The 17,075-nt window shown below is 41.5% G+C and overlaps 1 protein-coding gene across 1 annotated transcript; it reads left to right on the forward strand.

Moving 5' to 3' along the window:
- The first annotated feature begins 8,417 nt into the window (after positions 1-8,417).
- Positions 8,418-16,659, forward strand: rhag (Rh associated glycoprotein). The gene is made up of 10 exons (XM_083688622.1): positions 8,418-8,697; positions 11,979-12,162; positions 12,353-12,503; positions 12,714-12,861; positions 13,239-13,405; positions 13,540-13,677; positions 13,884-14,005; positions 14,305-14,378; positions 14,550-14,623; positions 14,892-16,659. The coding sequence occupies exons 1-10, from the start codon at positions 8,520-8,522 to the stop codon at positions 14,961-14,963; spliced, it is 1,308 nt and encodes a 435-aa protein (XP_083544748.1). The 5' UTR covers positions 8,418-8,519; the 3' UTR covers positions 14,964-16,659.
- Positions 16,660-17,075: the final 416 nt, after the last annotated feature.

Below are 17,075 nucleotides of genomic sequence, written 5' to 3' on the forward strand. Positions count from 1 at the left end.
ACAAATCCTCTTCAACTGTTGACAAATACCATGGCGAAGGGCAGTAGACTTTGTGTCATTTCTACAGTAATAGAATGTCAGAATAGAACAACATTGGACAAGATCTCAACATTCCCTTTGGAATTTGGAACTCTAACTACCCCTTTCCCATGTTCAGACTGTGGCTCTCAGGTTTCTACCACCAGATTGGTGTGTGAGACACATACCCTTTTAACCGTCATGTGAAAAGCTGTGCATTAAAGCAACAAGCATGATGGTCCTCCATCCACATCCAGGAAATTCCAGAAGGCTCAAATGAATACAGTACATCCGAGTGCTGCCTCATTTAACAATTAGCATTCCTCATAATCACTAACATGTGGCAAAACATTTACACAAATGTCTGACAATCCATAAAAAATATACACTGTATTTGCTGCCATTCCCTGCATTACCCCATGCAAGGCAATCATTCATCCAACTAATCAATTGGTTATTATGTTAACTATCAGTGCAACAGTGGAATGCTGTTTATTATGAGGTAATGGAAACTCTCCTTTATTCACACGCCAACCCACGCTGCAATGTGTAAGACAAACATTGTTTTAAATAATTTAGTTCGCGGTTTAACACGACCCATTAATTACGCCATTGAAACAAATAGACAAGCATTTTTCCCCTCAGATATGTGAATTTCAATATTGTTCGCGTGACAAGTAAATTTCCCTTATTTTTCTCCCTTTTCTTCTGTACCAACATGCTTACAACCAATTTCGACATCCTGTGAATTCAAAGCCCACTCCCCAGTCGTTCAAGTCAGGATGTTTTTTTCCTTGTTGTTTTTTTTTCCCCCTCCCTCGCATTCTGATTTCTATGGGAAGTCCTGGGTTGCGGCCCAATCATTTTAGTTTTTATTAAGATGTCCTGATAACAGGGCAGGTTGATTGCTGTATGGAGCCGCATGAGGAAAGGGTGGAGTGGGGTCCCTCAATTAGGCCTCATTTAAAGAAGCCCGCATTAGATAAAAGCAATTACACATGGCTGCAGGGAGGCCTTTTCTTTAAAATGCTGCATGACATCAGGATTCATAACAGAGGAAGCCATTGTAATGGCCACTCAGATCTTTGATTATCAAGAATAATATGGAATGTGTTTATATTTGATTTGGATATGAGTATGAGAATGATAGAGATGGTGGAAAGCAAAGCAAAAAGACAATATCTAGCTAAGTGGCAATGAAAGGATGAGCCTCTGAACACATCTTAACACACACACACACACAATGTTACAATGTGTTTCACAAAGAGCTCAAAACAAATACGATGGTTACTGGTCATGTCCACATTTCAATGTAACAAGGAGAATGTGAGCTTATCGCACATTTCATGTCTGCAGTGGACTGAGAACTGATTTTGCTTGCGTTATCTTTGTAATTGAGGAAACTAAAAAGTAAAGCAAGAGATGCTTTATCTGTGTGTATGAGCAAATAGAAGAGGTCCCTGGACACTGTAGAGTAACAAAACGACCTCCCTTCCTCAACCAGCACCGCCTCTCACCTCCCATGTACAGTACAGGCTCTCTTTGGGCCACACAGCTCTAAACCTGGAGCAGGGATGTCTCTGTAAGGCGAGGGAATATTCATGGAGCCAAACTCTTTAACAGGAAAAGACAGCAGCTAATGTCATCAGCTAACTACAAAATTAGCGTTTCCTTTCGTCCAGTCCTCCAACAACCCCCCTCTGCTTTTCACACATGGTCATCTGTGGAAATGGCTGCTTCTCTCCAAGCATGTTTTAGCAAACAAAGATTGTGCTCTGACGTCAATGAGCGCTTGTCTAAAGGCACAATACAAATATGTCATCACGCCTAAATTGGGGCTTTGAAGTACTGCATGGCAGTCGCTTTGTTTCTCAACCAAACTCTCTCATTCCTCTTCCTCCCCATCATGCGAACATCCTTTACATTACAGGGCTGTTTTGATTAAAACAAAAAGGAGATTTTAAAAGGGGTAAAAATACATGAGTGTACCACAGAAATGTAAAATAACATCCCAGCAGCCTCCGCAGTAAGGCTGGTGTGCGTGTGTTACGGGGAAGTTACACACGCTACGAGCTGCTCTCTGTCATGACCGATGCCTGTTGCACATACCAGGGCCACGCTCTAAACACGGAACAAATTCCCAGATATCACGCCTGTCAGCCATCTTCAAACAGTCCCAGTGTGATCTGTACTGCCATACAAGTGCATGAAGAGGATCGGTTGTAGGTGTAATGGGGGGGTTTTGACGATGGAACGCAAGCTTTGTCAAGAAGTCACACAGTCATGCAACTGGTGTCTCAGTGATTGTTGACCTTCAAATAACAATGACTGATCAGTTGAATAGTTCAATTGAAATTAGATGACTGTATTGGGAGAATTGCCTTTGTTTGAGATACGTCTCTGGGCATATAGTAGTACGTGACTTGAGTTCTCTCCAGCTGTTAAATGTGTGTCAGGGGCGTACTTGAGTGGACTAAGAGCAGTGGAGTCACGTTATATGCTGCACTGGAACATATAGGATGTTATAGCATATTGTACGTCCTTCACTTAAATAGCATGCAGGGCGGTTGCAACAAAACAAGATGATGGCTTGCGATTGTTCTTGATTACCAACATCTAACGGACTGATTGCCTGCCTGCATAGGCCTTCCTCCTGGGCCTCTTATCAGGGTGCACAACTGTTCCACTCAGCTTGGGTCACAGGAAACAAGGGGTGGGGTGGGTGTGCAGACGAACAGTGAGGCGATGGCAGGATCTCCACACTGCGAGGCACCCCAGTGTGTCCTCTGCATTCCGACCCCCTAACCCCCCTGGTCCAACACGGGTGTGTCAAAGAAACCTGTAAAGGCCCGGCCTCGTAGTCCCCCCCCTTCCAACCTCCACACGTCATTTATTACAGTGTCTCTACCACAGGTCAGGCCCCCAGCAGCAAGGCCAAGTTTCCAGGGCTGGGACACCCTCTGTGGGTTTAGGCTTACTTAGGAGCCAAGCTGATCATATTCAACGTTGGTAACAACACTTTAACCCTATCTACTGGTTGAAGGTGCCTCAATTGGTGACGTGTATAGTAGACAGGACCTGACCAAGCAGTCCCCTGTGGTTTTGCCAAATGGAGCTACAGAAATGAAGATACATAGGATGCATCTTTGCAAACCTATTTTCCACCAACAAAATGTTTTAATGTTAACACTTTCCAATCACAATTTACAATTTTGGACAAAATATAACCAGTTTTTCTTTGAGGTACAAACCCTAGCCCTCAACGACATCAAACTGAAAATAGCAGACTCTAACAAAACCCTAAAAAAACAGCTGCCAATGCCAAGCAGTCAGAATTCTACAGATTGGAACAATGTAATATGAAATATGCTGACATACCTTCGAGCCTACATGTAATCCTTCTATAGGTATTCATTTTCAGGCATAGTCCTTGGTCATTTCTCAGTAGAGGGGGCTGAGCCCTGGGGCTGTTGACGGTACAGTGCATTTGTGAAGCAGCTGCAGGGCTGAGGGTGCATGAGGAGGCCTGGTCAGTGATGGATAGACATGGGGTTGCTCTCAGTGAGCAGGTCCAAGTGGATCACCTTTCAGAAGCTCTTCATAGGCACCGCTGCAGAACGCCTAACAGGATGACCTCATTTTTACCATTCAAGATGGAGCAAACTCAACTTCAGTAAGAACAGTACTATCACGCTAATTGGTGGGATGGGATTCTGTGGGATGGGATGATACAATCTGTAAGATCCTGGTTGTAATGGCTGTTGTACATAGGCAGAGGACTCAAATGCACGACTCGGAGACAAAAACTTAAATCTTCACTATCAAAAAAGGTTCGGTACACAGGTAGGCAGTTAATGGGTAGGCAGATAATCCAGGAAGGGGGTAGGCAAAGCAGGGTTTGGTACACAGGCAGGCAGTTCAAAAAATCAGGCAGATAATCCGAAAAGGGTTAGGCAAAAAGCAAAGTCAGAAACACTATCAGAGATCAAAATAACCAGGAATACTCAACACTAGGAAAGAACACTGGACCGCTTGACACAAGGTACAAAGACGAACTGGCACTGAGACAGGGGAACACACAGACTAAATACACAGAAGGATGATGAGGAACAGGTGAAGCCAATCAGGGCAGGGTAGACAACCACACAGGCGGAAAACACACAAGGGCAGGTGATGAATTGTCTGAAACGAGAGACAAGGTGAGGAACACAAAAATAAATAGGAAATGATAAATGAATAACATGAAACAAAGACAAACATAAACTAAGGAGCAGGTCGAGACGTTACACTGGTTGAATGAAAACTCTCCTATTTGTCAGATGAGATGTTGCCAGAATAGAAAATACAGGGGTAAAATATACATTCAAAGTTTAGGAAAGAGTAAGGAGAAAGACCTGGTGCTGAAAAATAGGACCTGGACCTGGTGCTGAAAAATAGCTGCTGATCTTTACTTTGTCCACAAATAAAATGATGGAACCTTCACAGAGGATGTTTGATGATATTTTGGAGTACAACTTCTGCAGCAAAAGTACAGACCACCACATTCCCATTTCTATAGATATCTTCAAGTGAGAATATCCAGTGTTTTTTGTTGTTGTTTTATTTAATGGCTTTTATTTGAATAATGTATGTTTACCTGTATGACTGATGTTTTTTTTCTTCTTGTTTGTTTGGTTCTATATGTGGGTGATTTTTTTTTTCTGTGTCGTTGTTTCTCTTCTGTTGTATTTGATATTAGTGTTGATTGTTTTGGCTATTTGTGTTTTATGATTTTCCATCATAGGTGAATCACAGGGTGTCACTTTTACACCCAAGCACTAGAAGAAGAAAAAAAGCACTACCAGTAGTAATATTTCACATAATGCATACAGACCCCTGCAGCTATACTCATATGCAGATGTAGACTGAACTTTAGTGCACTTTCTCTCAGCAATTTGTCTCCAAACACACAACTAGAGTCTATAGAATATTCACTAACGCACAAGGCTCTGCAGGGGTGGGGTCTGCAACTTGTGAATCACTTCTTGGTCTATTCCCACTCCTCTAGACAGGATCGATAAATCAGACAGGATTACTCAACAGTCACACAGAGTGGTTCCTCTCTAGGGGGAGCTAAGAGAAACAATGTCTCGCAGAGGTCTCTGAGGGAAGCTGTGTGGGTTGTGAGACTGTTAGGAGAGGGCCGCAAACTCCTGCCGCTCTCCCCCACCCTCCTCTAAAGAAGGCATCCATGGGTTGCATCACAGTTTTGAGTAACAAGGACACTTGGCCTGGGCTTTTTCTGTCACTGCAACAGGGGACTCTGTTTCTACTCATGCATGCCTCACAACACACAAGAATCCTGCAGGTAATAAATACTGATTACCGGCAATCAAAACACTTAATCCATCCTTTAGCCAGTAAAAAACGCTGCAGGGTCACCAAACGGCATTCCGATCACTACACAGAACACTCCAGAATCCCATTAAAGATGATAGACAACTCTGGAATGTTGGCGTGATCCTTTGACATTCCACTGAGAAGCATGTGGTCCCTCAGAAATTAGAGGCTTCATTGTGCCATAGTAGAAATACTACTGGTCTTCTCAAGGCGAGATGAGGAGCTGATGCTTAAGGTGTTATGTTACACACGAAGGATACGTGATACAGACCCTTGCATGAGAAAAGAAAGGGGCCCTCCAAATTTAGAGAGTAGTCAATAACTTGGACATCTTGTTTTACGAAATATAAACATCAAGAGCTTGTTACAGACAGTTAGAACATTACACATCACTTACAGGCAGTGCTAGTCTATGAATCTGTCTTGACACAATAACATTCTACTGTACCAACTATCAATTGTAAGAGTAAAGAATTTCAGGGTAGTAAAACTACCCTCAGAACCCCTGCAGTTGAGAGGCCATCAGAGCTGTAAATGAAAATGAAAAGGGTAATCCTCCATCATTCTCTTGCTCTCTACTCTCTAATCTCCCACCAACCCCCTGCCATTTCACTGGGACTATCAGGTCAGAAAGGTATATATCAAGTAAACTGCATAAATCAATGTGAAGTTCAGTGCAAAGAACATTAGAGAGTTCTGTGCACTGCAAGTTGCATAATTGTTGGAGGTTTTGAGACAAAGGATGGAGGGCATTTTCGCCTGATGACTTGTTTATTTTCCACAAATCTGTGTTTTATAGTTGGTTGTGAGCGAACACAGATAATTTGCCTCATGCCCTTCCTGGAATGTGTAGTTCACAGAGAGTTTAGATTAAGATAGTGAATGGTCCTGATAAAAAATACTCGCCTGTTTTCTTTTTGGTGGGGAGGGGGGGCCTCTCTGTGGGGCCCTACAACCTCCGTGCGGCTGCTACATAGTCAGGCTATAGAGCTTGCTGATAGTAGTTTATGCTGAGGTTTTTTGCCAGGTAGAAACAGAGAAAGAAACGCTCCTATAGTATGTGTCATGGGCAGTCAGTGTTCATTGAAAAATTACATTAGTAGAGTATCTACTGTAATACAACCTACTGTAATGTCCCACTGGGGCCACCGTAGCCTGATTTGACCTCATGACAGTTTGGCCTTACCTCACTGTCAGCATCCCGCTCTCTCAGGATGCAGATCCAGTTGGGATGGAGACAGCCACACCCCATCCACAGCTAATAGCAGCCGGATCCTGGACCTTTGACCCCTACATACTAAGGTCAGCTTCCAGTCATCACCAGCTCCCCAACAAGGACCTGAGTAAAAAAAAGTGTTTTGAGAAGAAATAACCACTTGTTTAAAATGAAATGTGGTAAGGTCAAAGAAGAGTGCATGCACACTCTACAAACAGTTCCCAAGCTCCTGATCAAACTACTGAAAGATAAATGACAGTTGCTAATATTGTCAGTGCTTCTGAAACCCACAGTTGAAAAGAGAGAGGCTGCATGATGTTTGTGTCCAAGACCCCATCTAAAGCCCCCAAAGTATCTGGGCTATTGTGTGTTTGGCTATCACAAATGTTTTGCTCACATCTTCAATTTTCATTGAAGTTTTTCTTTATCACAGCCAATCATGCAGCATTTCTACCTGTTTGACTCAGTGATGAAACATACAGAAAAAGAGGAAAGCATAAGATTTTGGTGTGTTATATTTTTGGCACCCATTTATAAACATTGAAATGCAGCCAAAGGACCTCCCTTTTTCACATGTGGCTCATTACTCTGGCGGGCAGGTGGAGACCAAAAAAGCCTGCTTTCTTTCTTTTATCCAATCATTGGAAACACTTGATAGAGAGAACGTTGAGGGAGGGTTAACTAACATCTCTCAACATGTGGAAGTGATTTCCAACCGTTCTGGGAACATGTCCACTACTCTGAGCTCCAAGCTTCATAGACGTACTGTACAGTACTTCTAACCTGGAGTAATTTGGTAGGAGGCCTCAGATTGTTACCACAAACAGGCCTGCACTGTGGGAACCAATTACAGCGTAATAACCTAGGAGAAGTGGGGCAGCTAAAGTATGGCTGGTTGGCGATGGGAAAGACTTCACTGGGAAAAAGATGCTGTGTGGAATCCAAATTATGGCAATCACTAAGTAGAACAAAATCATGCTTATGTGACTGTCTATTCTGATTATTTGTAAAAATAATAATAATAATAATATATATATATATATAGTTTTAATTTAGAATTATTATTATTATAATCATACTGTAAGTGGCAGGCCTTAGACCAAATAGGATCTAGCTTGTAGCACATCTGCACTGCGGAAAATGTATAATTTCCACCTCTTAAAAATTGTAAACATAAAAAAAAATCTAATTATGTGAGTTATAAAGCAATTTTCTTGGGCATTCAGTGGCATAGCACACTAAGGCGCATACCATATCATCGCAAGGTCCCTGGTTAGATTCCGGCCGTCGACATATCCTGCATGTCATCCCTCCTCTCTCTCACCCATCCTTCCTGTCAATCTCTACCCCAATAAAGCAGAAATGGCCTAAAATATATATATTAAAAAAAAGTGCATTTTTACTGCACCTTCATGCTATTTCTGAAGACTTTGGCTAAATTCTGCCTTAACATGACATTACATTCTGTACACTTGAAGGATAAACATATTGGGCAAGATACCAAACAAATGTACACCAACATTAGTCTGACAATGACAAATGAGTTGGAAAAAGCTCATTAACCATTCCTCCCATGTCAACGCATTGGCAGGGTGTCATTACTGTGTGTTTTGCCAATATCTTGTTTTGCCCCCTTTTAAAAAGAGTAAACACCCTCCAGAGAGGAAACCCATCCCCATGAGCAAAGTGCAGGAGGGGGAGTGACCCGGGCTACACTATTCTGCCTTCTCATTGGTCTCCACAAAACCTGCACCAATTTAAAACCAGACACCAGTTGCTCCCTTCCCATCACATCACCACAAGCCCAAAAAGATAGAAGGGAGAGAGAGAGTGAGAGAGTGAGAGAGTGAGAGAGTGTGTCAGAGAGAGGGAAAGCCAGAGATAGCCAGAGAGAGTTAGTCCCAGGATGCCTGCATATGCCACCAACATGAGGTGGAAGTTTCCCATCCTTGCCCTGACTCTGGAGTTTATCACCATCATCCTGTTTGCAGTGTTTGTGGTCTACGATGATGGGAAGCCGGATGGGCATGCACACAGTGCCAATGCCACACAGACGGAAGAAGACCCTATGAAACTCTACCCCAGTAAGTGCACCATGGGCTCCTCACTGGAGGCACAGTGGAAGTGTATGCTGTGGGTCATGTATACTGTGGGTCCCCATGCTGTGGGAGCCTGGTTGAAGAATGGATCTCTTTTTTCTCTTCTTGATGCCAGGTGTGGCTGCAATTTATCTTGAAAATGCTGTTAGATATTGCAACAAACCAAAAATCCTCTGCCACCTTTATTTTGTAGTAGCTATAGCTACAGCTTTTCTGGATCTAGTACTGATGATTGTATAGCGTAGGTAGTAGGTATAGACTTAACGCAGGTCTGCTGAGAACAATCAGAGGGGTCATGGGTTCGTACGGTGTGTGTCTGTCACATGTGCCCATTGAAGCACAAACAGCTAAGAATACCCACAAGGGAAAGGGCCAGGTGCTCCAGCTGTCAAACAGTAGAGCAACGCACTCTATCTCTTACTGTGAGGGTACAGACCAGTTGGCCACAGATGGAGAAGGCAGAGGGGCAGGTGCATGCCTGAACTGAATGGTTACAGTGCTTACAGTGGAACTTGTCCTGTATGTGCACTTGCCAGAGTGAAAGACAGTTTGGTAACACTTAATTTGGAGCATATTCTTAGGAAATCTGCATCATGGCAGCTTACAGAAGCTACTTATAGAGCATTATGAAACTGAATAATAAAGGGAAAGGCATAAGCTATGCACAACGTTTAATAGCCTCTCATGCTTTTTTGATTCATCATAACGTTCCATAGTCCTCTATGACTGCATAGGTTTCCACAAATGTTATAAAGGCTTTATAAGGCTATACAGCACTTCATGAGAGGGAACTTCAAGTAAAGTGTTACGACATTTTTATTTTGCTTAGTCAGAAACATGATTGAGGTTGTGCTTGCATGTGTTTGTTTGAATTTGCGTTTAGAGGCAATTGTAATACAAAAAATGTATGACTTTGTAGTTTTTATCAATGTTCCAGCAGTACCATACTCTACTTAAAAGGTTTTTACTGTAAATATAATTCGTACAGCTGTGTATTTTTGCTTAGTTCTCTTTGGTATCTCCCAAAGTGTTTTTGTATCTGTCCTGAAATACTTGCAGCAGAAAAAATGTGTTGACTTACTGTATGCTGTTTGCCTATAAATGGGCGGGGCAGATGTGACCCATAGAGATTAGCTTAGTTCTTAACATTTGCACATATTCCAGTTAATAATTAATACTGTAGAGCGTTATAGTTGTCAAAATAAACCACTATATCCATGGATAACATCCAAGGTTTAGACATATAATTAAAAATAGTTACATAATAATAGCAAATAACAAAGCAGTTTTTTTTCTAACCACCTACTTTAGGAGAAATGTTTTTTATTATTTCTCTCACATCAATTATTCTTCAACCAGAAAAAAAAGTGAATTGGGGAAAACTATGAGGAAGACTATGAGGAAGACTATGAGGAAGACTATGAGGGAAGACTATGAGCCGCTAATATAGTACATTCCAGACGTCTGCAATTACAGGTTCAAAGCACAGGAAATAAGCAGAGGAATGTGATTTAGAATTTCTTTTCCAAGCTTGGCTTTATCATCAAGGGACCAATCAGTGTTGAAAAAAATTAATGGAGAGGAACCTAGTGAAGGGGAAGTCTGTATTATTACTTGTTTATTGTTATTATTGTTATTATTACTGTATTATTACTTGTATTATTACTTGTATTATTACTGTATTATTACTTGTTTTCATAGAAAAAAGGGGACTTCAAAATCTTAAAGACTGAGCCCACTGGGGATTCCCTTTCTCTAGCTCACCCAAAGCCATGGGGGATTACTTAACATTTGGGCAATGTGCCCATCAGAGAGGCTGTGTTCCAAATGAACCTCTCTATCTCTGATGCACCTTACTCTCTCTGCCCCCCCCCGCTGGTATGATGTCACCATGGGATCAAATGTTCAGGTCATAATAATAATAACTTTTATTAAACAAAAGAAACAAATGATGTCTCCAATATTGACAAAACAGCTGGAGGCCATTGTTCCACAGTTGGCATACTGTCCTTTCACTTACAGTATGCCCACCCATTCTTTTTAAAGTCGTGCTTTGCCCATTCCCCATAGACAGGGGTCAATGCTTTACCCTTAATCACTACCAAACAACAGAAAAGAATGCAGGTATTAACAAGTATACATACCTTCCTGTTAATAAAGTCAAGTCAAGGTGAGGCTATTTTTTTATCTCTCACACTCTGCAGCACAGAATTCATTTCAGGGAGATGATTGAATAGATTTGAGTTATTTATGTGTTCGTTAACGGAAGGGTGCAGGATTGATTGGGGGGCTTTCAGCCTGTACAGTTCCTATCCTGACACCTCAGCTCACCACAATGCTAACCAGACCTGGGGAAATGAGGTCTATTGTTGAATATTTCCATGAACGGCCGCACCTTGATGTTCTTTCCAGATGAGGATGAGGGCCCCATCATGCTTAGACTGATCGCTTCAGGGAATTACGAGTCTCATTTCCTGTGGCCAGGCATGTCAGCTAGCCTTTTGTGATGGAGCAGCACAGCTGGGTGCGAGTGGGGCTTGGAGAGTTGTTGTTTCTCCCGGTGGCCCCCCCCTTCTAAGCAACCCCTCCTCCGGGCCAGTGGACCTAATTCCTATCTGCTCATAATATTATATTATATATACAATATTTTTTTTATAGATATTTAGATAGAGCTCACATCCTGTTGTCCACTGAGGGGGCCAGATCTACAAGTTAGTAATCCAAACACATTCCAGTCACCCCCATCCATATAACTCTTTTAACTGAAACGAATAGAGAAGAATGTGCTAAACTCAAGGGTGCCCTCTTCCTGAGACTCGCTAATATGGTTAAACTTATTAAGATCATGTGAAGTGAATGGAGCAGCATGAGGCTGCAGACACGTCAAACAGGGTTAACTGGGGGCCTTTTCTCAGTATCCCATTCAGAGCCTTATTGAATTGCTCTTCCCTTGGACATGTAGGGATTTACAATTACCCCCTCAAGGGGTGGGGGGAGTGACTGGGCAATGAATCAATTGAGCAGCAAAATCAAAGTATAAATAGTGCTTTAGATCTTTACTTTATAAATAGTACTTTAGATCTTTACTTTATATATAGTACTTTAGATACCACAGTAGGGTTTAAGTTGGCATACATACAGTAGCATCTGATTCAATAAGTGCTTTCTGCTCATCTTTCTGCGAAAAAAAAAAAAAAAACCTACAAATGTTACCAATCTGACAGTCAAACTTTACAGCACTGACCTGTCTTTCCATTTGTTCCCAGTGTTCCAGGACGTCCATGTGATGATCTTCATTGGCTTTGGGTTCTTGATGACCTTCCTGAAGAGATATGGCTTCAGCAGTGTGGGCATGAACTTGCTCCTTGCCGCCTTCGCATTGCAGTGGGGCTTCCTCATGCAGGGCTTCTGGCACTTGCACAATGGCAAGATGAAAGTCAACATCGATAAGTAAATATCATACAGTCATTTGTAGAACAGTCAGAATTGATAATCAGACTTTCTATTCTAATGTTTACAATAATGCTTGGGCTCTCTTTCTCCCCTTCTCTCCCTCTCTTGACACTTTTCTCTTCGCCTCTCTCTTCATCTCTCCCTCCCTTTTTCTCTCTCTTCTCCTTCTCTTCTTCCACACCAAAAGAATGATCAATGCAGACTTCAGCACAGCCACAGTTCTGATCTCTTTTGGGGCGGTTCTGGGTAAGACCAGCCCGGTCCAGCTCCTCATCATGACCATCCTAGAGATCACCATCTTCTGCATGAACGAGCACCTGGTGACAAAGATCCTAAAGGTTAGTGCACAACACTTAACAATAATTCTCTGATCTGAGGTTAGTGCACTCATGAGGATGAAAGTCAGACAATACCAAAATGTACTAGTTTGTTTCATTAGCAATTCAGTCTAATGGGCCACACAGCAATGTCTTAGGGAGCAACTTGCAGGGGGTAAAAGGGGTGTAACATGGACTAATATGTGATCGAATATTTGTACACCCCCACAGGCCAGTGACACTGGAGCGTCCATGACAATCCATGCCTTTGGGGCATACTTTGGGCTGGCGGTGGCTCGTTTGTTGTACCGACCAGCTCTTAGAAACGGACATGAGAATGACGGGTCTGTCTACCAATCTGACCTGTTTGCAATGATCGGTAAGACCAGGTCACACTGCAGTCATCATACTCAATGCAATTTAAGCAGTGGATTTTGTTTAGAAACTAATAAGTCCTTGGCGAGACATATTAAGTTTTTTTACGTTTACGTATTACGTTTATGAAAGCCATGTTGTGTCTGCTGACACCTGTATTTCACTGACCAAGAGGCATGGGGCTTAAGCAATTCTTCCTCATACCAGTATAGTGACTTACACCACCTGGTGGACAGTTAAAATGGACACAATGTAGCATGGCCATAGTGATATTATTACATTACCGATGTTTCTTCTCGACATAGATTCTAAATCATGCAACCTAATTTGTGTAAACTGAAGTACCACACATATTCTTAATCAAATAACCCTCTTCCACAGGTACTGTCTTCCTGTGGATGTTCTGGCCTAGTTTCAACTCTGCCATTGCTGCACCTGGCCTCCCTCAGTTGACCGCTGTGGTTAACACCTACTTCTCTCTGGCCACCTGTGTGCTCTCTGCCTATGCCATCTCCAGCCTGGTGGAGCACAAAGGAAAGCTGGACATGGTGAGTCTTCACATACTTCACTTAAACACAAAGAGCGATAGACTTGTTTAAACTCACATCCAGCCAAAATACAAATCCATTGCATTCAGCACTTAGTGTAGCTCCTACAGTACATGGTTGTGTTTCTACTGTAGGTCCACATTCAGAATGCCACTCTGGCTGGAGGTGTTGCTGTGGGAACCTGTGCTGACATGAACATTGGGCCGTTTGGTGCCATGCTGATCGGGCTTCTGGCTGGCATAATCTCCACCCTGGGCTTCAAGTTCCTCAGTGTGAGTCAAAGGTTACACCAACAAGTCTGTACAAACAAGAAAACAATCAGTGGCCTTGGCAGTGTGCTTTCGAGTAAAAAATAAATAAATAAATAAAAATAAAAGAAATACCCTTGTGTGTCATTAAAGATGGCTTGAAATATGGTGAGTGGGCAGCAGCAAACCCATTTATCTGCAAAAACAAACTGTTTTTCTCTGCATTTCAGCCCATCCTGGCATCCAACTTGGGCATCCAGGACACCTGTGGCGTCCACAATCTGCACGGCATGCCTGGCATCTTGGGGGGTTTGGCTGGCATTGTGGCTGTGGCTGTGGTAAAGCCGGAAGGGTAAGCCTATTTCCAACTGCATGCTTAATTCAGTTAAGCATTATGAAACAGGAATGATTCTAGACCTTTGGTAATGACAATATGAGCCTGTCATGAGTCATCATTGACATAAAATTCCATATGATAAACAACTGTGACTGGAGGTCCATAACATAGTATTGTAATATGTCTATATAGCTAGTTTTTGAATGAATTATAATCAGTTATCAACGAATCTCACAATTTGCGACTCCTGGCCTGTTAATACTGACAACATTACCACTCAGATTTGATATTTCTTCTCACCCTTCTTCCTTCAGTTATACCGCTAGCATGCAGGCTGTAGCCTTGGCCTCATCCCTTGGGATTGCTTTGGTTGGAGGAGCCTTCACAGGTGGGTGGAGCTGGAGACAGATAGTGACAATTCAGTAGTCAATGACCTAGTGGTAATTTTTTATAAGAATATTTTTCTTCCTTGAGGTTGAGGCAATGAAGCACATATTTTGTTTTCTTCCATGCAGCGGTGAAACACTGAATGACACTGTCAATGACTCTATTTGTCCAGGTCTGATAATGAAGCTTCCATTTTGGGGTCAGCCTCCTGACCAGAACTGCTTTGACGATTCAATTTATTGGGAGGTAAGAATATGAGAGACATCCCGTCTGAAAAGAAACATGACTAATTCTCTTGATCTTTCCTTAACTCCCACTATCACACAGTTGAATCTAACATATACAGAAGAATCAAGTGTCTTTAAAGCCAGTATTCAATTTGTGTTGTTTGTGTAGCTACAGTAGATAACAAGTACTATATTATCTTATGAATCAACATGAGTCAATTGGCATACAATCAAATGGAATCTGCATTTTGCGTTTTGTGACTCACTGTCATGTGATTCTCTTCTAGGTACCTGAGGAGGAGGAGAATGAGGAGAGTCTGGCCCATGGAGAACATTCCAAGAACAAAGCAGAGGTCTAAAGCTCTGGCCCTATGCTGCAGAACCTTTACCCATAACCCTTTCAGCTAGAGATGGGAAGTGAGGAATCATGAACCAGTTAAAAGATTCAACATGATGACCCTTGCTGTCAATTTGTCAGTTTTATTTTTACACCATTTGGATTTACTTCAGTCAAATTGACATGAGAGTTTCAAGTCATGTTCTTGAACAATTAAGTGGTTCAGGCTACCTTATTTACACAAGTCTACTTCAACCCCAACAGCAGGGAAATGTTAGCTCAAGTTGCACTTTTTCTGTGTAACCAAACTAAGTCCTCATTGTCCATAGACTTGCATCAAATATTAGTTTCTGAGAATTTGAACTGATGAAGTGAAAAAGATGGGTGTGTTAAACCAAGATGTATTGTCAGATCTCAATTTAGATGCCATTCTGTTAGCTAAAAAGTTTATCAGTTTACCCAAACTCATTTCAAATGTTACATGCTTACAGTGTTTTGGGTTGTGTTATTGCAAAAACCTTTTGATTTCAACAAAAAAAGTGATATGTTTGACCCCTTAAGTTGTATTGAGCAAACTGTTCTTTCACACATTTGGAGAGAATATAGGCCTACTTTCAGGGATTTTTTTACATTGAATCTGATGACCAATAATGTGCCACAGTCCTGAGCCACTGTACAAATAGTAAGGCATTGCTGACATTCTTGCAGGTTTTCTTGCAAGTTTGTTTTATGTTACAGTTAAAATGTAACAGATGTTTGTCCGTTTTTTTCTCAGTTGTTACATATGTCTAGTAGTGTATAGTTTCTCTTCACAGTCTTATATGCTGCCATCCAACTGACACAGCTGATATTGTGTGATATTAAGTCTCATTTCATAGAGAGAATTAACTGCTACTTTGGCCTGTAAAGCCAGGCTCACTCACTGGAGCCCATTCCTCCTGTGAAGCAGGAGGTAGCCCAGGTCTCACATAGATCTGAGCTGGGCATGGATAGATATTGCATAACTCTATAGTGTCTTCCATTCTAATGCCCTGTAGGTTCCCTGCTAAGGTGAGGTGAAGTGGACTGTCTGCCATTATGATTTCACTCACCCAGTACTTTTAATATACAACAAAGTCCCCTTTTACAATGCCCAATTGAATATGAAATGTTTATAACATAAAACCAGCATTATGGGGCATTGGAAGTGAAGTCACTGAGAGAATTACTATAAATAAACTTTCTTTCTTTCTTTCTTTCTTTCTTTCACCTCAAGTGTAATCTCTTATGTAAAGTATAGTTTATACATAAATGGATATAGTCAGTTTCTCTAAATTCCTGCGCCTCAAAGGACTAGCAAGTGGTACTAAGGGTGTTGCAGATAAAACAGAATGTCTTGATCTTAAACCATTTTGTTCAATACATCTAAATTGAGTGCCTAAATTGTTAGAGAGTGAAAACACAGTAGTTCCTGTAACAAGCCATTGTCAGAGAGCAGGAAAAGATGAAACAGACTACAGATAGATAGGTAGGTAGATAGATAGATAGATTAATAGGCTAGTATTACCAGTTGCAAATAGTATGTGTGATTTAGGAGTAATGCTTGGAACACCAGCAGTCAAGCTTTTGTTTGGAGCTTGACAGAGCTTTTTATTTGTTACAGAAAATGAATTTGTATTACTCTTTGTTAATGTATAAAATAGTAATTCTGTCATTTATAAATATGGTTTTATACAATATCAGAGTGACTCTGTGTATTTGTTCCATGAATTCCACATCAACAGTATGTACATTTTTTCCAAATTTGAAAGTAAATATTTGTGGGTCCACTCTAGTTAGTGTGTGTGTGTGTGTGTGTGTGTGTGTGTGTGTGTGTGTGTGTGTGTGTGTGTGTGTGTGTGTGTGTGTGTGTGTGTGTGTGTGTGTGTGTGTACGTCAAAGTCACCTCCATCTTCTATACCTATTATTGTCATTAATAATTATGTTCCATGCAACTTACTACATAGATACAGGAATTGAGAGAAATATAGGAATTGAAAGGACATATCATTTAACGCAATGACATTTTTGACTGAAATGTCAACTTTGATATTTGTTTTGCTGTGAGAGCACTGGTAAATCCTGAGAAAGTGAGTGAAAGGTTAATTGGATAGTA

Source organism: Argentina silus, assembly GCF_951799395.1.
Source record: "Argentina silus genome assembly, chromosome: 17".
NCBI classification, from domain to species: Eukaryota; Metazoa; Chordata; class Actinopteri; order Argentiniformes; family Argentinidae; genus Argentina; species Argentina silus.

What these genes read in the sequence shown, in the direction of transcription:
- rhag (XM_083688622.1), top strand. Translation starts at nt 8,520, where the DNA reads ATGCCTGCATATGCCACCAACATGAGGTGGAAGTTTCCCATCCTTGCC. An exon ending in CCCTATGAAACTCTACCCCA is followed by an intron (nt 8,698 to 11,978) that starts GTAAGTGCACCA and finishes ATTTGTTCCCAG; the next exon opens with TGTTCCAGGACGTCCATGTG. An exon ending in TGGGCTTCAAGTTCCTCAGT is followed by an intron (nt 13,678 to 13,883) that starts GTGAGTCAAAGG and finishes TCTGCATTTCAG; the next exon opens with CCCATCCTGGCATCCAACTT.